Raw genomic sequence first — 23,688 nt, 5'->3', positions numbered from 1 at the left:
CTAGCCTGCTCCCGGCCGCGACAATCCGCATTCCCGGTCGGTCGTCACGTCCGCCCCCGCTGGATCTTGGGACAGCGTCAAATGCGCCTTTCAAGGCGGTTCAAATGCAGCGCATTCCGGACTCGCTCGGCACTCGGAGTGACCTCAGCGCAGGGCGCAAGGCGCAGCTGGTGCGGCGTACGCGCAAGCTCGAGCGGGTTCTTGGCGAACCCCTCGACGAGAAGCACGTGGAGCAGTACATTGTGGAGCCGAGTCTCTCCACGACGACGGTCATGACCAAGCTTGAAGAGGGCGTATGGCCCGAGACGCCCACCGGCGGGCTGCCGGAGTGGGCTCGCGCCGATGTCGTGCCCCGATGCGAGAGCCGGACGGAGCAGGCGGAAGAGGAATCCTCAGCGTCGCGGCAGCTCTCGCATCAGCGCTCGCGCTCGGGCCTGGCGCTCAGCCGTATGCGCTCGCTCATGAGCCGCGACACTCCTCCGCCCGCCAAGATTGTCGTGAACCTCACACGCGAGGTTCGCACCATCGAGACGCAAGTGCGCAGCCACCCCATGATGCGTCACAGCGCGAACCGCGACGACATCCAGCCACCGACACCGGACACCCCAAGATCCAATATTACGGCCTCGACGATCGAGACGTACGAGGAGGCATCGCGCCGCCAGCGCCGCCAGCAGCTTGCCAAGGTAAGCGTGGCGTCGGCCAGGCTGACAGACAGCTCCAGCGCCTACTGGGCGTGCACATCCCGCCACACGCGCTGCGTCCGCGGGAGGACGACCTCGTGCCCCGCTGCACACCGCAGCCGCGGAGCGCGTCCGAGAGCTCGATCTCCCTCCATTCTGGCATGTCGCATATCTCGGCGTCGGACACGGGCCGCGGGCGGCTCGCAGCCCGTCTGCGCCGGACGGTGAATCACACAACCCACACACCGAGCATCGCCGAGCAGTCATTCCAGGCCTTCAACGACGCCGACACGATGAGCCGCGAGGAAAAGGCCGTAGCGCGCAAGCGCGCGTCCAAGCTCGAGCAGATGTTTGGTCGCGTGCCCCCGCAAGACATGTTCCTCCCCGTGCGTCCCCGCACCAGCGTGGATGTCGATGGCGTGCGCGAGTTTGCGGCTGGTGACCTGACCGAGGCCGCCAGTCCAAGAGACAGCGCACACGCGCACGCCTCGGCGCTCGCAGCGCTGAGCGGCTCACCCGGGTCGAGACACTCCCGCACGCCGTCCCACGACGCGCATGCCGCGGTCGAAGAAACCCCCTCGGCGGCATTCACGAGCTACCGCGACTCGATCCGGTCGCTCATCTGGCTCGTTGAGAACGACCAAGGCCGCCTCGCCAGCATCGTCGACGAGATTGCCGAGCTGGAAGACGCTGCGCCGCAGGGCCGCCGCGCCTCCTTCTCTTCAAACGACATGCGCGCGACCGTCGAGGCGACCAGAGCGAGATCTCCCCGCTCGCCACGCTCGCCCCGCTCCCCCATGGCGCTCTTCCACTCGCTTGGGCGCGCGACGGGGCTTGTCGCCGAGCCACCTACGCCCTCCACGCCCGAAGTCAGTGCACACACCCTCGCGCGCCGGCGCACGCGCAAGCTGTCTGCCTTTTTCGGCGAACGCGTTGATCCTGCCCACGCCCACGTCGTCCACCACCAGCACATGCACAGCCTGCCCTCCGCGCAACCTCCACACACCCTCGCGCCTGCCATACCCGCTTCATTCCACGCCGTGCCCAACTTTGCGCCCAACGCTTACAGTCGGCCGCCATCCGGCTCTAGAGCGTCCTCAAGCCACGGACCACGCACCTCCGTCTTTGGCTTCTCCGCACTGGCGCCAGTCGGTGTCCCGCGCACTGCTGCTCGGCGCCGTGAGACGTTTGACGGGGTGCTTGGAGAGCTGTGGCGCAATGTCCAGACCGAGGCCGCCCAGGGGCGCATGCGCGCCACAGAGTTCGGCAGCCTCCGTGAGATGTGGTCCCGCCTCGGAAGACAGCGTGCTCAGTCCGGCGCATGGGCCGAGCTGTAAATCTATCACCGACCGCACCGTGACGACACGACACTGTACCTAGATTCATACACTACACTCACTTCCTAGGTGCACATTGTACAGGTCATGTACTGGTTGATAAATTATCATTACTATACAATATCACTAAGCTGCGGCCGATCGGAAGTGAAACGAGGAATCGAAGGCGAGGTGTGCGTTGTGTACATGTTCGTCCCCGTCGCCAGGGCCGCCGACGAACAGCTCGTCAAACTCACGAACACCGCTACTTGTGGCAATCACGCCAAATGCGTCTTGTAGCAGCCCGCCGAGGTAGTCGAGCTCGTCGATAACTTCCTGCATAGCGAGCGCGTACGCAAAGAACAGGAGATGACGACCGCCGCCACGCACGCTGCGCCGCTTGACGACATCCAGCTGGCGGATCGCATCGACCAGACGCTCACGCGCGGCCTCGGCGGGAGGGAGATATGGCGGCATGGGGATGCGCAGGCGGAAACCGGCAGAAAGCGTGTAGAAATACAGGATAATGCTGCCAGCCATTTCTCGTTGCTGCTTGTTGACCGGGAGGACGAAAGCCTGGCGGATACTTTGGTCCCTGCCGTCAGCTCGCGCCTTTAGGCCCGTGAACATACCATTCGGAGCGTGTGGTGACGCAGCGCATGCTATGAAGGCGGTCGAGCATCCGCTCGCAGCTCAGTAGTACCTCGTGGTAAAAATCAAACGCGAATGGACCCTTGAGGCGGGGCTCATTCTTTGCATGACCCAGCAGACCACGCAGCTGACCTAGCTGGCCCTGGAGATGAAGCTCCATCGCCATGAACTGAAGAACGTCAGGACTGAGGTGGTGCTCTGGCGGCGCTTGACCAGCGGTGGGCAAGAGCGCTGTGCGCTCTGTTGGCAGCTCTGGAGTTTCTGAGGAGTCCGACCAGTCTGTTGGGGTTGGGGTGGACTCAAAGCCGCGGGTGTACGTCGTAACAAGTTTTGAATAGAGGTACGATAGGTCCAGGAAGAAGCTGAGTCAGCGCCCGTCGAGGAAACACTCACTCTCCTAGACCCATGCGCAGCTCGCGGCGCGCCGTGAACGGCCACCACCATCGCGTGACAACTGCTGCCCACACCACGCCAGCCACAATCGACGTAGTGCGCTTCAAGGCGATCGTAACGGGCGACAAGTCCTCTTCACGCAAGTTGTACGAGTACAAGCAGGTCAAATTCTACCATCAGCACGCGCGGAGGGCGACTACTCACGTATGTCAAGAGGATGAAGCGACCCGCTTGGGCATATTCGGGCATCTGCGTGATGATGTAAAAGCACGGCAGAGAGAAGAGGAAGCCGAAGATGGGGAGTGCCACGGGATTTTCAGGGAAAAGTAGGCATGCAATAACCGCAACAGCTCCTCCCAAACTGCTGTGAGTATGACTTCACGGGGATTTCCACGAAGGACACGCACATAGTACCGACTATCCGGAAGAATGATCTGATGTTAGCATTGTCGACGTCCGAAGAGCGCACAGGAAATTGGTCTGCCCCACTGTCATACTCATTGTCGCGAAGTAGGCAATGAGCGCCCATTCGCCGCGATAGTCCAAGAAGAAGTGCCGTGTAGTGTCGGCAAATGCAGGTGCCGCTAAGATGGCGCCGCCAAGGCCAGTTTTAATGGCATATCGCAGGTCAGGCTCACTGAGGCGAGAGCCAACCTCCCAGGTGAACTGAAACAGCCGCTGACGCAACGACATGCCAGCGCGGGCGGGCGTCAATAGCGTACCGCGCTCATCGCGCTGAGTCCTTGGAAACAGAGGCGGCTGAAGTTTGCTGGGATCAATGGGAACAAGCTTTTCTGATGTCAGCACGTCGAGTACCGGCACGCACGGAATTGCTTGTACAGAAAGTTGGCCTGCTTCCTGTGGGACTTGCGCCATGGGGCAATAAATGAGCGGAGCTGGTCCCACGCTGTGACTGGAGGAGAATCGGTAATCTACTCTCAGCTTGCCAGCCAGTAGCGACGGCTTACCTCATTGACCGTTTCAAGTAGAAAGAGCAGTTCTCGTGCAAACTCTTCCATCGTGAAGAGGAAACTAGGGTCAGCGGCAGATAGAGGGAAAGTGCTCACAAGTACACGAGAAAGATCACCTCGTTGGGGCCGTCATCCTGGTCGTCCTTCACGAGCATGGAGGGCAGCTGGCGAGGTGCCTGTTGCGTCTCATCGCTGCTGCTGCTGTCGCTATCCGAGTCATAGACACCCTTGCGACGGCGAGGCCCAGCATAAATGCGCTTGATAGCCCGGCTCGACGATCGGCTGAAGCTTCTCAGAGCGGCTGCAACAGCTGCACGCGTACCCGGAACGTCTGCCTCATCAGTGGCGGTTTGAGAACGCGCCCCGATGACCTCCTCGATGGCATCGAGCCCCTCATCACATTGGGCCTGGTGTGAGCCTCCTACGCTCCGGCGCACTCACCACCAGATGGTCCATGTCGTCACCAGCCATGCGCTGGAGTTCTTGGAACAGCCTGACGCTTTGCGCGACATCGGCCTCCTCCTCGATTGAAATCGTCGGCAGGTCACCCAATTCGTAAATCACCGACTCCGTGACATGTTGGTTCCATTTCTCGGCCTTGTCGAGATCAATTCTGCCATCGCGGTTGGCACGCAGAAGAGCTTCCTGGAGGCGAGTACTGGAGCGCATCGCGGCTAGATGCTGGGCGAGACGCGCCATGCTGCCTAGTGCCGCATCGTAAAGCTCTAATTTAGCTCCTCGCATGCGTGGGTCGATCAGTCTCTCATGCTTTGCTTCAGCTAGGTTTGCCTTGAGGGACTTGAACGCTGCGCCGTGCGCCTTAACAGCCTGTGCTAGCGGCATACGGTTTTCCTTGGCATGAGGTTGCTCGAGAAGGAAGGTTGAGCACAATATGTCGAGAAGTGTGGAGAATCCGTCGAGAGACTTGGTCATCGATGCTTGCAGACGTGTTGTAGCAGAGACGGGCATGATCGTGAAGCAGACGACGTTGGTAATCGTGGCTTGTGTCAGCTTCCGGAGCCGGCGAGCTTACCTCCTATCAGTACGATCAGGAGCACCTCCTTAAGCTTGTCCCAGCCGCCCTCTTTTACTACCACCGTGAAAAGCGTCACTGCAGCCATCGAGCAACCTGACGTCAGAGTGTCCAACATTGCGACCCACCCGTGTTGAAACTCGGATTATTGACCCACTGCTTGAGCCAAGCAAGTGCACCCATCGCGCCACCAACACACACAAAGCACACCATCCAGTCACCAAGTTCGCTGGCCCAATCCCGTGCGTCTCCATTTGATGGGGAGAAGAAGTCGAAGAAACGGATAATACCGAAGGACACCAGTGAGACGAGGGCGGCCATCGTCGCGAGTATCGCGCAGTACCGAGTGGAAAGAATCATGTTGCCCATGGTGCGTGCTGGGTTGAACTGGCGTCAGCTTCAAGGATTGCGGAGTAACAGCACCCACATAGACGACGATCGTGGCTACCATGTGCGCCGAGTATGCCGGTACGGCACGCTTTCTTCCGTGCACGTCAGTTTCGCTGCGCATCGATAAAAGGTGCGATAGCTGAGGCACGAAGGTGAATAGCTCAGCGATGAGGTAAGCCAACCCGCACTTCAGTATCGGAGCCCAGTACGGTGGTGGTGTCCATCGCGATGGTTCTGAAGTCAGCAGAGAAGCCAGTTTAGGAACGTACGAGGCTTCTTTGGAGTCAAGGACGGCGTTGCAGGCGTCGGGGGAGCTCCACTTGGTGTGTTTTCGCGAGGAGAAGGGAGCGGGGATGCGACGCGCGGGGGCGCCATTGCAAGGGTAGACGGTCGCTCAGGCGTCTCTAGGCGCTCCATCTCTTCCCCGACGGCGCCCAGGCTAGGAAACCCATCTAGGGTGGGCGGAGATGAGCTCAGAAGCGCGGAGTATGAGGACTCTACGACCTCCTCCTCGGTATCTTCGTCGGTTTCTGTGACGCTGGGGACGCGTCCAACGCGCGATGACGCTGTGCGCCCTGGACGAGCAGGAGTTCCAGCGCCAATCGAGCCGTACCCAGAGCGCAAACTCCCGACGGCCGGAGAAGGATCTCGGCGGCGACTGGGCGAACGGCTTTGGCGGTCAGGCGCCGGCATCACAAGATCCTGCAGAGTCGCCCAATCTGCGAGGTAGTCGTTCTGCGGCGGCACGGTGGAGTTGTTATCGCGTGGCTGGTCGGTGCGAGGCCGTAAAAAGTCACGCGTTGGCCCTACCCACCCCGGCGACGGCAGGGAGGAAGGTGCGAAGGTTCGACCCCGGCCCCCATATGGCGAGGCGGAGGACGGTCCGGGCGACGCGAAGAGGCTGGAGCCGACGCTGATTTGGTGCGCTAGCCGCGGGCGCTTTACTTGCACCGATACAGAGCGCGGTGCCCATGGGTGTGGGTGTGCAGGCGCAGTCGGTGTCGTCGCTGCCTCGTCCTCGACCTGGTCGTCGGTCTCGCTCGACTCGTTGATGTCGGAGACAGCAGAGGATGGGATTGGGGAGACGTCCGTAGAAACGGCCGGAGAGGAAAAAGTGGGGGAGCGCCGAGGCGCGGGCATGATGAGCGGAGAGTCGATAGTCGACGAGAGGGAGAGAAAAGAGAAGATGTGAGAGGAGATGTGAGAAGGACGCGATGGTACAGTCTGATTGTGTATTTGCGGGGACTCCAGGCGTGACCAGGGACAGGTCACGTGAAACCACGTCCCTTGCATACCATTGCGATCGGCGAGAGCGTCATCCTCCATCAACTTCAAAGGATTCGGGACCAGCCCGCCCATCTACTGATCTCTCAGACTCTCTTTCGCTGATGGAGTCCGCGCTTCTCGACGCCACAGCATTTCCCCACATCTACGAGCGTGTTGTCGCCCATGCGCCATATGAGCTATTGCTCCGCTTACGGTTAGTGAGCCGCGCTTCACTCGAGTCCGCCGACCGCAAGCTGTTTGAGCACATCGCCTGTTCAGGCGATAACAACCCGCCCGTTTTTCGCTCCCTCTCATCCATCTCCTCCGGCTCCTCGGTACGGCGTTTGCCCATACCTCCGCTGGCCGAAGAAGACGTACACCCCGACAGCGGGCTCAAATACACGCAGATGATCGATATAGAGACATTCTCAGAGAATCTGGACATATACTTTATGGGCGTGAGGTTCCCAGCTCTCCAAACCGTTCGACGGCGCGCGTGGACCATTTTGAGGGCACCAGCCACGGTCGTCGACGTCCTTCGATTTCCGCCTCATGGGACGTTCGACTCATGCATCAGCCCTCTGGTTCCAGTACCCCCGCGTCACGTAATACTTGTGCTTTTCGATCCACTGTGGGATGGGCTCGCATGGCCTATCAATATGATCGCACCGTTTTGGGATGTCGACGTACACGCCATCATTGTTTTCCGCTCCTGTCCGCGGGTCGAGGGTCTCCCAATTCGCATAACGCGACCACAAGACGACCAAGCCACGGGAACTTTCCTCCGCTTCTTCCTTCGGCTCGTGGCTCATCGACACCATAAATCGTATAGTATCGTCGGGCTAGAGCACATTCCTCCCCACATCCTAGCAGAGGAGGTCGGTCTTACCTCTGACGACCTCCTCCTTGCGGCTGCACACCAGAGCACGGGCGACCACCAGCAGTGGGCCCGTGTCGTGGCTGAGCGCACTGTCGACGCCATTGGAGCTCTCCCGACCGACGCCGGTGAATTCCTAAGTGATGATGAGGAATTTCTCGACCTCAAGGAAATCGTCGAGGTGCTCACGTTGGCCGAGTATCGCGCTCGCGAGGGCGAGGAGGTGTGGGAACGCGAGTTGTTCGGCGACGAGCTTCCAGCGCCACTGATTCAACTGAGCTGAAGTCGCTGAGGCTGGTACCGGGGAGATGCCAAGCCCCCTTTCTAGAGGAGTTGCAAACTGGTGTCACATAGCGAAGCTACCACATGGACAAATGTCGCCGAACGTTGCAGAAACTGCCTCATAGCGGCAACGTCTGTTGCTGTGATAATTGCTTGTCTGCTATGCGTCTAAGCTCCTCATGAATCGTGCTGAATTGCTGCGTCATCAGCTTCTGTGCCAGCTTCTCACAAGACCGCCCTCCCGCCCTTGTCTGCAGTGCTGCCCTTTCTGCTCTACGTACACACTCACACTTTTGGGACAGGATGTTCATCATGTGAAGGGCCCGTCGGAGATCATCCTGGAGGTACTCGCGCGGGAACTCCAACTGCGTAAGTCGGTGTTTGCTGTACCTTGACATGGTTCTGACCCAATCACGGTGATTCCTCCACCGAAAGAAGTCTCGTATGTAGCGAGCTACCGAAAAGGGCCGGCAGTTTGGCTCGTCATCCATCTTACGCGTCCAGTAGCGTCGCATCGCAGAAACCTCCTTTTGCCGATCCCAGCGATGCGTCTTCGCGAACTCCTCCGAATCCACGAAAGTGCAAATGCATTCCATGAGCCAGTAGTCGACATGCGCCTGGCTCGTGCCCCACTTGCCGCAGCGGACGTACGAGTGCTGGGTCGGGCCGGGGTGCCTCAGGTGGGCGGGAATGTCGAGAATCTCCTGCCCCATGATGGCAACGCGGCGCCTGGCCGAAATGGCAAGAATAATGAGCGTGGCAAGGCTCTCGCGGAGCGCTTCGGTGGCAGGGACGAGGGACGAGAGACGCGCGCCACTTGGAGGGAGAAGAATGATGTTGATGCTGTAGGCGGTGATGTCCAGAGGCTCCCGCGGGACGAACAGGCCCGGAGAGCCGTCAGATGTCAGCGAGAGGTGAACGCTGATGAACTGCGAGCGAGCCTGCACCGCGCCCCAGAAAAAGGGAAATTCACGTCCAACTGTAAGCCATGTCGTGGCAAAACGGGGACCCTTGAGTTTGTTGCGCCGCGACCACGGCGTGTCGATCGGTGGGAAGCGCATGAACGGTAAGGACTTGGGGGAGGTCCGTGGGTAGCGGATGTCACTCTTGCGCCCCCCAAACAGGCTCGCGACGTTGCTCGCCCATGCGCTGCTGTCGCCGTTGGGATAGCTTGGCGTGTAAAGTTCGCAATGAAAGTAGAGGGGATATACAGTGGGCTTCGGCCCGGCCTCGGCCCACCAGTCGACTGTGGCCGTTCCTCTGAGCTTGGAGTGGGCGCGGATCCTCGCCCATCCCCTCTGTAACGCTACCGAGGTTATCGCGTACTCCTCACGGGGGTCATACAGGGCGAAGTCGATATCAAGGGGGAGGCGGATTGGAGACCTGTCCGACCGGAGGCGCGGTGCATAGAGTGTGGGGAAAACTTGAATGCCGCTGGAGGTGGCGACGTGGCGGACGCCGACAGCGACGTGCGTCCACAGTTCTTTCTCCGCTTGGCCCAGGAGGGCACGGCTCACGCCTCGGAGAGCGATCACCGCCTCGGTGTCTTGAGTCACGAACTCGAAGATGCGCTCGACGATGTGTGGGAACGCATTGTAGTCTATGCCAGGCATGGTTGGGGGTCACACAGCAAGATGAACAGATTGAGGGGAGAGTAGACAACATCCTCAAGGTCGCTTTATATCCATGAGGTGCGAAAGCCAAGTCTGGGTTTGACTGAGGAATGGTCTGCTAGTGGATGGCGAGTTGATTCAATCGTGTCAGGGGATGAGGGGGCATGCGGAGGTTCAATAGTGTGCTGGAGTAGCTAGCGTGCATAGCGTGGGCTGGTATTGTTGTGGACATGATAGACGTGATTGACAATTGACGTATGATGAACCTTTGACTAACGGGGGCTTGGCAAATTGGCTGCGACTGGGATTCTGAGATGTACGCGCCCCTGCATGCCCTGCAACGACTGAATAGAACGCAGTGCACACGTCAGCTGCTCGCCATCCTCACATTGAATCAACACTCTGAAAGTGTCCAAGCCGAAATCTTGCCTGCATATCGAGTGTGGAGGGGAGGGGCGGTCAGATGCTTCAGATACAGTACACCACCGCAGCAAAAGTCGAAGATGCTGGAAATTTTCAGTTATGATAAATCAAACATGTTGCAGCCAAACTGGTAGCCTCAGCAGTCTGTTGATCTAATGACACGGAGGTACGGAGGGTGGAAGGGATGTTTGGATCGCCGGGACCCAGAAGCCTTGTGCAATTTAACCATGTTAAGCAGCGGATTGGCCACGAGGTGGTGCGTTCAGCTTCCGGCATCTGGAACCCACTGCTCCTTGGCATCGCCCTCCCGCGTTTGCACCGCCCTCCACCATACTCGACGTAGCCTTCTACCCTGCTATCTGGGAGCCTATCATCGCCTATGCACGCAGAACGGATCCCTCCTCGTCCTGCGGCGGGTGAGCAGGGCGGGGCGCGCAGCCGCGGACGCCCGTCTCCGCGACGTCAAGCTGCTGCGCCAAACAACAGCGCGGGGCCTGCCGGCGCCCGCCCTCGTCCCCGTCACGTTAGCCGGCTCGCTGCTGGACACGACGACGGTCAAGGCGCTCGCGTACCCCACGCCCGCGCAGTGGGATAACTTCGCCCTGGAGTGCGAGAGCCTCCACCCCCTGCCGGCCCCCGCCGGGCCTGCGCGTGCTGCGGCGCTGCAACCCCTGTGTCGCCGCGTCAGAGGTGCATACTATCGTGGGCGTGTTCCGGTGTCCCGATCCCGTGATGCCAGCACAGTGCATCATCAACGTCAAGGCCGACACTCATGCTTTTGTGTTTGCGTACCACCCGGCGGCGATTGTGGATTTCGAGGTCTTTGATGGCAACATCTCTGTCGAGACGACCGGGAGGAGGTGTTCGTTCTCGTGTCCCAGGCCGGGGTGTCAAGTGACCGAGAGGCCACCACCGAGACGGAGGTGGCACTAACAGAAAATGCGAGTGACAGTATCGACAAGTTGTTCCTCACCACAAGTGTGGCTGCCAGCCGACCGGCGCTGGAGGAGGTTCACATTTGTAAGGCCCGAGCGCCCCCCCACCCCACGTGGCGCGGTACCGGTTCTGCGCGAGCGAGGTTGTCCTCTCCAGCGGCGACAAGGAGGCGTGGACGGCGGCCTTGCGCACCCCCACCCTCGCGCACATCAACGCGACCGCGACCAGGCTCGAGCGGTATGTCCATAACCCGAGCGACCTTTCGTGTCCGCGAAACATTAATTGGTCTGCGCCGGCTGTGAATGTTTTTGAGGTGCTCACTTTCGACGAGTATCGCGCACGCTTGGGCGACGAGATGTTCGACATCCAAGCGTATGCGAACTGTAGCGACAAGAATCAGGGCATGTTCCCGCGCGCCTCTTCCGGCTGGAATTAAAGGGACTAGTATGCTTGCACAGGACATGCATTTTGGTTTGGCGATCTCGTTGGACGCCCTATTAATGTATGGCTTCACCATATCACCACATCATTATCCACCCCATCCATGATCGTTGTATGCGCGTGTCGACTGATTCGATTGTGCCACACGTGTCAGGTGCCTGTCGATCCCTCTTGCAGGTGCTGTCTAAAAAGCCGCTCGCTCACAATCCACGGCAGGGATCGAACCTGCGACCCTCTGGTCATGACCGTAGTCGAAGCCAGAAACTCTAAAACCTCTGAGTTACGTGGATGACGTCAAGTGGCTGCTGGTCCTGCAAATTCTCGCCAATGAGAGGTCACCATTGTTCGGGTTGAGCCTCAGAGTGGGGCAATGCCATCCATCACAGACGATGCCAGAAGTCGCTGTGCGGTGCGGCAGTGCTTGCTATTCTGCGTGCGCAGGTATCCGACATCAACACGGTGGTCACGCGAACATTAGTCAGGAGTGCCGTCACTACCCGCCCGCTACGCAGATCTTCGCAGTGCCGTCGTCTCCGGCATACCCGGCTGACGATCTCGTCGATCAGCGGCGCCAAGCGGGAGCGTGCCGTGTCGACCGCAAAATCCGAACAGTGGCTTTTGCAGTTCAGTGGTACAAGTGGAGCTGTATGCATCTAGAGCCTAAGATCTGCCTGCTCTCGATCACGGGGGAGGGCCTGATCACAGGCGACGTCACTCATTAAACGCACGCGAAGCTCGTATCCAGCATCCTGGTCAATTTACTAGCTGGAGCTGGCCGCGCTCCGCGGCCGTGCAAGTTTCCGGCTGCAGGCGGGTAGGATATGAGGTATGGTAGGAACGGTGGGGAAAGCCGTCGTTCAGTCCGAGCATCGCCGGTGTCACCATAGAGAACCCGCCGATGCCCGAGGGTTTGTCACCGTCGGAGGATCTTCTCCGTCAGAGGTTTGGACATCACGTGGAAGGTTGACAAAGCCTCCTGGGCGTCAGCGTTGAGAGAGACGGGGCTACAGGAGGCAGAATGCGGATGCATTGAGCTAAGAGCGAGCGAGTCGAGCTGAGGATGACGCGGTGGAGATGACCGAAAGCGAAAAGTGGAGGGAGGAGGGGGCAGATTCTCGATTCTCGATCGCTTGTGCCCCGCCGCCGATCACAATCCCCCTCCCCCCTTGGGCGTGCTACCTCTCCCACCCAGGCCACCCCGCTTCCCCTTCGTCACCCGATCTCCAGTTCACCACCACTCTCACCGATCCACCGATCTCACCTCCTCCATTCTATTCCATCCATCCACAATCTTGTCAACAGCTTTTCACTATCATCATTCCATTCCGCCCGTCTCTTGTGCACCGCTATCTCACCAGGACGCAAGGTTTCTTGGCTCCCCTGCTGTCTCCCAACCAACGACCCCCAACATTCTTCAACCGTTCAACAACACTCCACCTCTTTCGTCATAACACGCCCTCACATGTCCGCTATCACGCTGCCCGTACGTCCGATCCCCCTCTTTTATTATCTCGGCTCTTGTGGCTTTGTTCCTCCTCTCCGCAGCCACACAGAACACATGCTTACCCCCGTCCTCGCTCCTTTTACGCCATCCCCCGCGCCCATCCCGCACCATCCTTCCCTATTCCATCACCGTCGACGATCCCCCCTCGCATCATGTCCTCCTCCCATCGATCATCACTTCTCTTCTCTTCTTCAACCCATTATGAACGGCCACGACCATGGCCACGACAACGTGCCTTACACTGGGTCTCCCAACCGCTACAACAACGTGCAACATCACCTCGGACTTCCCCCGCTGCGCGAACTGCTACCCGAACGCTACACCCCGCCGCACCGGACTACGCTCTGCCCCCTCAACCGCGCTCATATGCGACAACCGCGCACGCGCCGCTCCCTCTCTGTATGCGACCTCGTCACTGCTCCGCAGAGTGTGGGCCGCATCCGGTGCTACTGGGCCCTCCTGGTCCCCCAGTACGGCTCGGCACCGGGCGGCGGGACCAAGCTTGAGCTCAAGTTTGTCTACCTCGACCCAGTGCTGAGTACACATCTTGGCCCACAAAGCCTGGGCGTGCTCAATCACGGCCTCATTGACCTCATCCATCCCAGCGAACGAGAACGTGAGTGTGCTGACGAAGCGGGCTCGCTGGCGTCAGCGTCAATCCATGGTCCATCGAGCTCGAGAGCAACGGGGGCATGTCCGCCATTTTGCCGTTGAGAATAAGCCAGAGGGCTGACGAGCAGAGGCACGAAACGACCTCGCGAGTGCTATCCAGTCCGACGACTTGCAGGGAAGTGTGACGCGGTGAGTCAGCATTGTGCACGGAAACGACGCCTTTACCACGCCCAGTCTCGGGCGCTGTGGTTGCTCGCCGCAAACCACATCTCTCTGCGCCTTATCGTGGCGGGCGTCGATCAAGTTGGCGTCGTACTGGCGTTGAGCGGCGTCGCATTGTTCGCCGCCGCAGACGTCACAGGGAGCACAGCACACTGACACACACAGGATGCGATTCTCGCGACTGTCACGCATCCGCCAAATGTGCGGAGCACAACCCAACGACATTCCCATACCACCAGACATCAACGCCGTGACGGAAGACTCGGACTATCTCATCATCGATTTAGTGTTGAATTGGGTGAGTCACTGATCGAGATGCAATCGGCACGTGCTTATCGGGATCAGGTGGCGGACGGGTTGCTCCTGGCGTTCTTCCATGCGATCAAGGACTTTGATCCCCAGGGCAACAACGACCCGAGTCGTCGGCACGAGGGATGGTCGAACTTTTGCGGGTCGGTCGGCATGACGGACGAGCACATCCAAACGCTGCACCAGAGCATCTCAGCCAACGTGACGCCACCACAGCGAACACGATACCCACCCACGCGGGTGTTCCAGCTTCACTCGGTGAACCACAGCGCGCAGCCGACGTCGATGGTGTTTACGTGGCCACCAGCACGGCCAACAGATAAGCCGTCGGAGCAGTTTGATGGGCTGTACGATGCGGACGAGTACGCTGACCTGATGCGAGGCGTGGACATGGACCCGAGCGCGCTGGCCGCCAAGCCCGGGGAAGTACGCACGAACTGCACGACACGGTTTGGCGCCGAGCACTCGATACGTACGGAAGGCGTGTACCGGCACGTGACGTCAGTGTTCATCCCCTACGACCAGGTGATTTTTGCCTGTTTCCAAACGACACAGCTCTACGAGTTGCCGACAGGACACGAGTGGCCGCCGAAGCCTCAAGCTCCGGCTCAAGTCCCGGCCCAAGCGCAATCCCAACCTCATCCTCAGCCGCAAGCTGCACCGAACGGGCCGGACTGGCGATCAGACTACGAGCGGGGCTACGGGACGCCTGCGCCCCCGCCCGCGCCGGCATCCGCACCAGCCGCTCCAGCGCCTATATCCGCGCCAGCAGCGCCAGCCGCGCCGGCGTCGGCGCCGCCGTTCGCGCGGGGCGGGTATGCGCCGTACGAAGGATATCGCGCGCCCGTAGAGAACCACGCGCCGCGCGGCGGGAGCACGCGGCCGCTGGTGCGCCCGCCGGGCGACGTGGAAAAGTGCCGGGGGTGCGGGACGCGCGAGAGCCCCGAGTGGCGCAAGGGCGAGAACGGGGTCAAGGACCTGTGTAATGCGTGCGGGCTGAAGCTTGCGCGTGCGGTCGCGAAGCGCGAGGGCAGACAGAAGCCGCGCAAGAAGGACAAGTAGGGGCGGGGCGGGTTGGGGCGGCGCGACTGGGCGACGCGACTGGGCGACGCGACTGGGCGACATGTAGCCATATGCAGTGAGGCGTTGAGAGAGATGTAGAGATAAGACTCGCGATCCCGCAGCAGCACGCTAGCATTCCGCGTGTTCGGCCAGTGAAAGGTGGGAGCGGCGGCGGCGCGTGTCTCCGGCCTCCGGCATCCTGCATCGTACGGTATATCCTGCAATCCTGCGTCTTGCCGCAATCCTACGTCCCGCGATCCTGCCTGCGTCCTGCAGCCGTCATGCCGGCCAGGTGTGGGACACGATCGCCCTGACACGCCTGACACGCGTGAAATGCCTGAGATTGAAGTGCACGGACGCCGCAGCAGCTCAAGCGTCGAAGGCGAAGGGGTGGAGATGCAGCAATCCGCCTTGTCCACCTTGTCCACGTTTGCGCTCATTCGTGGCTCGCTGGCTGGATCGCAGCGGACCTACATTCGTGCTTGCCATATGCTGCTCAGCCTGGTGTCGGCTTCGCCGACGTGAATTCACAGGTGGGCATGGAATCGTGCGGGCGTGGGAGCATGGTCAGACGCGTATTCTGGATAACATCACAGGGCATCAATTGGTGATGTGGACATGGCCAATTCATGGCGTGCCTCCTCGGGCGCGGGGCGTGGGTATGAGGGGAGGGTGGCGTTGCGCCGGACGCGAGGAATGGACGCGTCTGGTAGCTGAGCGCTGGGAGCTGGGAGCTGGGAGCTGGGAGCTGGCTGCGCACCGCTGCAATACAATGGAGAGTGGTAATGGCCTGATGGAGACATACCGTGGAGTGGGAGGGACGGAGGAGCGTCACGCTCACGTATGATCGCGTACGCTCGATCGGCCTCGGATGTCTGTGCGTAGATCTGCATCATGCGGGCCTGCGGCCTGCGGCCTACGGGCTGCAGTCACGCAGCACGCTGCCGGTTCTGGGTCGCCATCTCGCCGATTGGGGCCACCAGTCGCCAGATCGCCAGACCCAGCGGGTTGGGTTGGGTTTGGGGTGCGCGCTATACGCTAATTGCTAGGCTACTGGACCTTGACGCATAACTTTGGTGGAGCAGGGCATGTGGGCATGTCAGGCTGTGTTGTAGGCAGCCGAACAAGGCCGATGCCGAGATCCGAGATGCCGGGCACATGGATGGATGAATGATGAATGAGGGCTGCGCCTGGAAAACGCATGAGCAGAGGCATGTCGGGCGGAGAGGAGAGAGACAATGAGGACGAATCGAGACAATGTCGGCGATGGCAATGGTGAGCCTGGAAATGGAATGTGGATGTCTTGGATGGAGAGAGAGGGCCCTAGGCCGGCCCTGCCTGCCCTGGGCGGGATACGACGCGTCGCGGCGGGAGCAGGGGGGAGAATCAGGACAGGGGCGCATGTCAGAACTTTGGGAGAGCAGGGCGGGGACGAGTTGAATTGGACGCGTTGATGCATCGCAACACAGGAAAGGGAGGCGCGTCGAGACGCGTCGAAAGCTTAACGCCGGGGTCTGGGAGGGCATGGGAGCAGAGGGTGCCAGGGTGGTCAGGAACCATCACAGTCTCGGCCTGCAGGGCGACGGTGTTCCTGTCTCATGCTCTGCCGACGCTCCTGGTCGACAGGCACGAGGAGAGGGACGGAGGAGTGATGGTGACGACGACGACGGAGAGGGGGAGGGCGAGGGACGGAGAAGAAGAGAAGAGGAGAGAGAATGGAGTAGAGTGGGTGGCCCAAGTGGCGTCGAGCGACGGCCAGAGATACGACGACGCCCCCGGTCCCCCGCCCTGTGTAGACTCTGAACGCGACTTGCTTTTGCAAGCCACAATCCAAAGCCAGAGTCAATTCAAACATCCTCTCCTCTCCTCTCCTCCCCCCCCCCCTCCTCCCCCCCCTTGTCCCTGGGACAGAGGACTGCGACTTGCGCTCTCTCTCTCTCTCTCTCTCTCCATCCTCCTCCTCTTCAACAGACTTGTCCTTCTCACTCTCTCTCACACTCTCTCTTTTCTTCATCTACTCTTCTACTCTACTCTGCTCGTCACACTACTCTTCCACTTTCCTCTGTACCCCGTCTACACACCCTCCTCTTTGTCACTCCTCACCCGTCACCCCACACCCGTCACTGGCTTGACCATCATCCACTCTCCCCGTCGTCCATCCCACAGCTGATCGTCCTCTCGGCACGGGTCACGCGTCACGCACAAGATCCACTCGTGCACTCGCTCCTCCTTTTCTCTTTCTGCCACGAGAGCGACGACCTTCTCGTCTCCTCCTTTTCTCCTCTCGTATCTTCTCTCTCAACCCACTACTTCACACCATGCCAATCCTCAAAACTCTCCAGCACAAGGCCTCTCTAGGCCGCCTCCGCAAGCTTTCCAAGGGCGCCTCCGACGCTGCTCGCCCCACCGTCGTGCCCCCGCTCCCCACTGCATCAGGCAACAACAACGCGTCCGCCGCCGAGGTCCTCTCGCCCGAACTGCCCACTTCCTCGCCCAACCCCAACAACTTGAAGTTTTGGCGGAAACGCGCCCCGTCTCCTAGCCCCAGCCCAGAGACAAACTACACTCCCCAGCTCCAAAAGACTAAAAGCATCCTCCGCCGGCGCCCGTCCCGCTCTGCGAGCGACGACGAGCGCGAAGCTGCCCGCGTGACTTTTGGTAACCGCTCCCCTCGTCCGGGTTACAACCCTCCACCCAGCGCCTTCCGCACAGACGCTTCCTCCCCAACCCCGCCCCTCCCTATCCCCTCGCCTTCCCTCTCGGCGAGCTCGGCGCGGAGTAGCGCGTCTCCGGCGCTGTCGGCGCAGTCGCTTTCGCCTGGTCGTCAAAGTGCCCACCTTCCCTCCCCCGCGGCAAGCTCTGCGAGCTCGACCGGCTCCTACTTCCCTCCTGGCACTCCAAACTCCAGCAACTCGCTCTCGCCCCAGCCTCGCCCCCCTTCCACTCCAGTGCAAACACGTTCTGCTTCGCTCCACTCGCGCGACTCTGCCACTCCGCGTACCTCGACTCCCTCGCCCGTCGGCGGCTCGCGCCTCTCGACTGTCTCGACCTCGACTGCTGGGTATCACGCTGTGCCCGAATCGCCTGCCGATGCGGCGTGCCGCCCTTACACCCCCGTCATGCGTGGGGTCGCGCGCCCCCTCACGTTCCGCTCGACCAGACCCATATCGAGTGCCAGTGCGAGCAGCCAGAGCACCGTGCGCCAGGCGCCACAAACGCAGAGCCGCCCAACCAGCGCCATGTCCAACTCTACCGCGCGCGCTCGCCGTGTGAGCTCTAGACCCCAGATGCGCTCGACGAGAAGCACTAGAGCCTCCATCGCCTCCATCTCGACCTTCGCCTCGTCCTCGTCGACTGGTCACTCGTCTTCGCCGGGCGTGTCGCCGATTGCAGCCAATGGCAACTTTGCTACCATCTCGGGCTACCCATCCTATGCCTATGCGTCGGGCACCGGCAGCAATGGCAACAGCCCCGTGTACGGCGGGCCGCAGGCATTCGTCTTCCCTCCTACTGGCCGCTCGTCCGTGACGCCAACACCCGTCACACCGCCCAAGCGTGCCAGCATCCTGCCGCGGGGCGCGGCTGACGATGTGCCAATGTTCAACGTCATTCCTGCAACACCCGGCGCGGCCGAGGAGGACGCTGTTATGGACCAACCCACCCACCGGCGAAGCACGTCCTCTGAGCGCCAGCGTCGCCGTAGCGCATCGATGGAGCGCACGCTTGAGGTAATGCACGAGGAGGAAGAAGACGTGGAGGAGGCCGTTACCGCCCGCAAGCTTGACTTTGATCTCGAAGAGTTCTCGCCATCACCCCGGCAGAACAACGCACAGCTTGTTGGCTCGCCTATCCGTCTCAACACTGTGCAGCTTGATGACATGGACTTGAGCGACGCCGAGTCGGACACTGGCAGTGACGAGACCGAAGTGCGCACGGAGGATGAGCAGGCGTCTACAAGACCCCCCAAGCACCTCGCACTAGCCCTCCAGTCCGTCCCTGCGCCGCCTCCTCGGTTCCCCAAGTCGCCCAAGCGCGCCACGGCGTCGCTGTATCAGGCGCACGACGACGGGAGATCAATCTCGCAGTCGCTTGCCGAGCTCGCTGCCATTGCCTGCGACCTTCCTCCCCTGGGCGAGGACATGGCGATGATGGCCAACGCTGCTGCGCAGCGCCTCGCCGAGGCCCGGGCTACTGTCGACATCTCCGAGCCCGTCGCCGACTTCTCCTCGCCTCGTCCGCTCTCGGCTGCGCCCGTGATGATGGGCAACTACCACCGCCCGCAGGGGAGAAAGGCCCAGTCCGCCTCCCCGCCCTCGCGCACGCTGCCCCAGACGCCCATCGAGAACCCCGAGATGCGGCGCAAGACGATGGGGGCGCCTCCCAGCGGCCCCCTACCGCCTACGCCCTCGAGCTACAGCTCGCACGCGTCGCTCCCCTCGCTCGTCTCGCACGGCAGCATGCCCTCCTCGTCCTCGGGCTGCACCACCTCCTCGTGGAACTCGCAGCGCTCTGTGACGTCGTCGCCCGAGTCGGACAAGCTCGACCTCGCCTTTGACAACCTCATGCTGGAGTCTGAGCTGCCCGACAACCCGGGCCTGGGGCTGGGCCTTGGCCTCGGCCTCGGCCTCGAGATGAAGGAGACCAAGCCCGTCATCGCCGTGTCGCCGGCCGACGACGACGAGGTGCGCGTGCGCCCCAACCGCATGTCGAGCGCACACCCCCACCGCGTCGCGCTGTATGGCACGCCGCGCCTCGGCCGCATCGGGGAGCGCGACTCGTACTGCTCGGTCAGTACGGTGCGGCACACGCCGCACGGCTCCATCTCGAGCATCAGCATGATGAGCGAGATGAGTGACGACGAGGCCCTCAACGCCCAGGTCGTCGACATCACGACGTTCTCCCACCCCTACGTTGTTGGGCGGCAGGACGCGCGCGCGCACGAGGTCGGCGTCGCGTTCTAGTCTGCCCCATCGGAGAATCGTCGCGATCATAATAGAGGGGCAGTGCCCCAGTTGTTTACTAGTACACTTATCGGACACTGAATATATGCATGTAGCTATCACTGGACTCGAGAGCGGGGAAGGAGGTTGCGACTGCCAGATCTCGGGGCGTTTGTGGAGGTAGTCTCAAGGGTCTCAGCACTGATGGGCCTTACACTGAGATATGGGTACGCATTCGACAGCACCTCTCAGGGCGGAGGCGCTTCAAGCTCGTCATGCATGTATGCTCGTTCCGCGGCAGAGTAGCGGGTGAGTATTGATCGGTGAAGATTTAGTGACAGGCAGCTCGATCACATGATCCGCACTCTCACATGAATTGGCGGATGATCGGAGATCGGAGAGTTAGTCAAGGAAAATATAAAGGACGGGAAAACCGAAGAGAAAGGGTGATGAAAGAATGCAAATATTGAGAAGAACTGTGCCGGCCCAAGCGTTAGTTGTGACCTGCGATGGAGGCGAAACAAGGCAGAAATTGTAAAAAATATTAAAAATGATTCATTGGCGGCCATGTACGATAATTGCTCAAGAGAGCTGTGCTACCAAGGTCTAGGAAAGGCTCGACTGAGTGCGGCGTTGGAGTGCCGGAAAGGAGGGTGGGGAGCCGAAACTAGAAAGTGATGAAAAGTGATAGAGTTCTTGAAGGGCGTTTGTGAGGACTTGAACCAAGAAGCCGCTTGGATCTGGAATGAGCTTGACCGTCCAGTCGCTTACCTCCTGAGTGGCAACATTAGATGTCAACCGCGAGGCAGACGTAGACGTCGAGGACGTCGTTGGCGCACTTGCACACTGGGTTGGGAGCGGGGCAGCCCTTGCCTGTTATTAGTGCTGCTCTGAGAGGGAGGAAGGGAGGGGAGGGGAATCGTAGAGTGAATATAAGAAACGAGAGAAAGCTCACCCGAGGGAGGACCGTTGGGGCGCGTGCAGCAGACGGCACCGGGAGGAAGGCACTTGTCACCGCAAGGGTTGCCGCACGAGCCGCCAACGTTGACGTCGAGGCCTACCTGAGCGATAACGAGACCAAGCACGTTGGCGTACACGTCGGCGGTGACATCGAGAGGCTCACGGGCCTCGACGGGATGAGCGGTGGCCGAGGCGGCGAGGAAGAAGGCGATGATGGTCTGGACGAGCATTGTGAAGGAGATGAGGTGGGGTGGTGTTGAAAGAAAGTGTGAAGCTGAGTGGGGATGGAGAGATGTGAGCTAGAGGATAAGATGAATGAAAAGAGAAATGAAGAGATGAGTGATGGTGAGATGCGATGAGTGACAGCGCTGTCTTATATATCTCTTGTCCACCTCTCCCAGCCTCACCCACTTCACCCAGGCCAGTCGGCAGCATCAAAAAAGAGGGTCGAGGAAAGAGAAGGTGCCAGAGCGGACATATCGAGGCCGCAACAGCGCAATCGGGTTCGTTGGCGCTGTTCGTAGCCTCCTGACCGCCGGCGACTGCCTCCGCTGTGGGTGTCCCATTGGTGGGGCTTTCGATTGAACGCGTATCCTCCATCGGCATTTGGCTCCCCTGGAAACAAGATCGCCACGCCGTCATGTGCTGTGGCGCTGTGGCGATGTGAGATCGTGAGAATCTTGCGAGACTGCGGCGCTCACCGGTTGAACGCGCGACCATATGAGCGCCCCCATGATCGCCCGTGAGCCGCATGCAATGAGTCCGCCTGGCGCCGTGAGCCGCGTGAGTCCAAGAGCCTGAGCAGCATAAGCAGCCGTTCTCAATTTAGCCAACTTGACACATCCGTTCATCAATGTGGTCACGATCGCCACTTCGATGTGCGCGGAATCTTGGCAGGCTCGCGCACTGGCACACCGGCAGCTGGCGCGCTGGCGCCCTCTTCGCACTCTTTCAGCTGTACTGTGGTGGCCAAATAATGCCATTCGGCCGCGTACGGCCGTAAGCTGGTTTGCGTGTGTACCCGCGTGTTGAGGTGAAAGGCAGCTCGAGGGCTGGGGAGCTGGCCTGCTCATGCTGCTCAGCTGCTCAGGATAGCCCGGTCTATCTCAGATCCTCAGAGGTCTCCTCGAATTCTCGAAGCTCATCAATCATGATCAATCATAGGTACGGGGCTGAGGATTTGGGGAGCTGGGGAGCTGGGCAGCTTGGAAGCTGCGAGCATGGCGAGGAAGAACCAGCTTGCTGTGCTGAAGCGCTGAAGCCTCTGACGCCGGTACGCCGGTGCGCCGTGCATAATTCACCAGCTACCAGGACCAGGACGCAACAAGAGCCCAAAGGAAGACCGAAGGCACCTAGCTGTACCTAGAGATCTGGAGATCTGGAGATCGACACGCGACAGAGCGGGACGTCAGGTTTATACTGGTTATGGCCATTTGATCATTTGATTCTTGATTCCTTGAACCTCCGATCTCTGATCCAGCTGCCAGCTGCCTCGCGCCCGCTGGCCGCTAGCCGCTAGCCCGCTGTGTCGATGCATATGCTGCCCATTCTGCAGGTCTGCAGCCTGCAAATACCTGATCAACCTATCCTCTGGTCAGCTGGTCGTGAGCCATGAGCCATGAGCCAGTCATCTAGTGAGCCAATGAGCTTCTGACATGACATATGGATATATGGACAAGTGAGGCCATGTGTGGGCACGAGGGATGAATGGCCATCGACCACGGTACCATGATATAATGATACCATGGCACCATGGTACCATGGCACCATGGACCATGAGGCCAGGAAGCCGGAAGGGACGAGGGTTGTTGATCAATGACGCGGCGGCGCCGATCAACGGATCGCGGTGTGCGCGCGGTGTGACATGTGCCAAGGATAGCATGTGACAATAGTGTAACAATTTAATAGATCAATAATCAATAAGGCATCAGCAACGGATGTGAAGTACGAGATTATACCAGGTATACCGGATATAGCAGAGTAACCCGTAACGTCCGTAGTCCCGATGCGCCCGTGCGCAGCGGCGCGATGCGAGACAAAGGACAAGCTCTTTGAGCCGCCTGCAGCGTCACAGCCTTTCCAACGAATTTGAACATTGAACTGTGCGGTACTGTTAACCTACGGCCGGTGCTCTGTATTCGCAGATGCGTGTATGGCGGGCTCATGGGCTCCCGCTCGCTGCTGTGAGCCTTTAGCAGGCGATCAGGCAAATGGCCCATCGCCTATCGATCTATCGAATTATTGAATTATCAATCATCGACCATCGATCATTGACCATCGCTCATCGATCATCAGCATCATGCCACCAGCTCGTGCAGATCATCAACGATCGATCAGCTCATCACTGATTTACTACTGTCAGCATCTAACAATCAACAAGTATCGACCTTCGATCCTTCAATCACTGGATGAGAGCACAGCAGGGACAGGCCGGAGACGCCTCCAGGCGGGGCTGGTGGAGTGGCCTGAAGATTGGAAGCCTAACAGTTTATAGTACTTGCACGCCTACAATATACAGTTGTCGGTCCTGCATGCCCGCAGCCCAACGCTGCCCTCGCTGCCTCCCGACTGATCTACTGCCTATACTGATATATATGATATACTAAGTCTGAAGAGTAGTCGTAATCAACATCACTCCCCTGGCGCAGTTGGAGAGCTGGTTATCGGGCGACAATCTGAACATTGTATCATTAGAGGTGACTCGGGCGTCATTCAATAAAGCAAACTAGAGCTTAAATCTGTACCCCTTTGCTTCCTGCCATATAGCTGCAGCTGATTGGCGTGGATTAGTGGTTCATGGTCAA

At 60.0% G+C, this 23,688-nt stretch overlaps 8 protein-coding genes across 8 annotated transcripts; 4 read left to right on the top strand and 4 right to left on the bottom strand.

Moving 5' to 3' along the window:
- Positions 1–104: 104 nt before the first annotated feature.
- COLE_04144 (uncharacterized protein) lies at positions 105–2,020 on the top strand (the record flags this gene model as incomplete). The annotated part of the gene is made up of 2 exons (XM_018425074.1): positions 105–686; positions 719–2,020. The coding sequence occupies 2 exons, from the start codon at positions 105–107 to the stop codon at positions 2,018–2,020; spliced, it is 1,884 nt and encodes a 627-aa protein (XP_018282694.1).
- Positions 2,021–2,146: 126 nt separating this feature from the next.
- COLE_04143 (uncharacterized protein) lies at positions 2,147–6,577 on the bottom strand (the record flags this gene model as incomplete). Its single annotated transcript, XM_018421082.2, has 14 exons — positions 2,147–2,594; positions 2,632–3,012; positions 3,044–3,213; positions 3,248–3,404; positions 3,451–3,477; positions 3,513–3,837; positions 3,870–3,975; positions 4,012–4,075; positions 4,111–4,421; positions 4,456–5,015; positions 5,048–5,143; positions 5,176–5,434; positions 5,475–5,671; positions 5,707–6,577. 14 exons carry the CDS (start codon positions 6,575–6,577, stop codon positions 2,147–2,149), a joined length of 3,972 nt encoding a protein of 1,323 aa, XP_018282693.1.
- Positions 6,578–6,825: 248 nt separating this feature from the next.
- COLE_04142 (uncharacterized protein) lies at positions 6,826–7,863 on the top strand (the record flags this gene model as incomplete). The annotated part of the gene is made up of 1 exon (XM_018421760.2): positions 6,826–7,863. The coding sequence occupies one exon, from the start codon at positions 6,826–6,828 to the stop codon at positions 7,861–7,863; it is 1,038 nt and encodes a 345-aa protein (XP_018282692.2).
- A 118-nt stretch (positions 7,864–7,981) lies between these two features.
- On the bottom strand, positions 7,982–9,475 carry COLE_04141 (uncharacterized protein; the record flags this gene model as incomplete). Its single annotated transcript, XM_065626327.1, has 2 exons — positions 7,982–8,227; positions 8,321–9,475. The coding sequence occupies 2 exons, from the start codon at positions 9,473–9,475 to the stop codon at positions 7,982–7,984; spliced, it is 1,401 nt and encodes a 466-aa protein (XP_065482408.1).
- Positions 9,476–13,145: 3,670 nt separating this feature from the next.
- On the top strand, positions 13,146–14,984 carry COLE_04140 (uncharacterized protein; the record flags this gene model as incomplete). The annotated part of the gene is made up of 4 exons (XM_018421759.2): positions 13,146–13,395; positions 13,520–13,580; positions 13,779–13,911; positions 13,959–14,984. The coding sequence occupies 4 exons, from the start codon at positions 13,146–13,148 to the stop codon at positions 14,982–14,984; spliced, it is 1,470 nt and encodes a 489-aa protein (XP_018282690.2).
- Positions 14,985–16,034: 1,050 nt separating this feature from the next.
- COLE_04139 (uncharacterized protein) lies at positions 16,035–16,199 on the bottom strand (the record flags this gene model as incomplete). Its single annotated transcript, XM_018421758.2, has 1 exon — positions 16,035–16,199. One exon carries the CDS (start codon positions 16,197–16,199, stop codon positions 16,035–16,037), a length of 165 nt encoding a protein of 54 aa, XP_018282689.1.
- Positions 16,200–17,302: 1,103 nt separating this feature from the next.
- Positions 17,303–19,945, top strand: COLE_04138 (uncharacterized protein; the record flags this gene model as incomplete). The annotated part of the gene is made up of 1 exon (XM_018421757.2): positions 17,303–19,945. One exon carries the CDS (start codon positions 17,303–17,305, stop codon positions 19,943–19,945), a length of 2,643 nt encoding a protein of 880 aa, XP_018282688.1.
- A 766-nt stretch (positions 19,946–20,711) lies between these two features.
- Positions 20,712–21,114, bottom strand: COLE_04137 (uncharacterized protein; the record flags this gene model as incomplete). The annotated part of the gene is made up of 2 exons (XM_018425073.1): positions 20,712–20,797; positions 20,880–21,114. The coding sequence occupies 2 exons, from the start codon at positions 21,112–21,114 to the stop codon at positions 20,712–20,714; spliced, it is 321 nt and encodes a 106-aa protein (XP_018282687.1).
- Between the last annotated feature and the right edge of the window lie 2,574 nt (positions 21,115–23,688).

Source organism: Cutaneotrichosporon oleaginosum (assembly GCF_008065305.1).
Source record: "Cutaneotrichosporon oleaginosum strain ATCC 20508 chromosome Unknown ATCC20508_contig03, whole genome shotgun sequence".
Taxonomy (NCBI): Eukaryota; Fungi; Basidiomycota; class Tremellomycetes; order Trichosporonales; family Trichosporonaceae; genus Cutaneotrichosporon; species Cutaneotrichosporon oleaginosum.
Note: the sequence above shows the minus strand (reverse complement) of the source record. Positions and strands in the feature narration are given on the sequence as shown.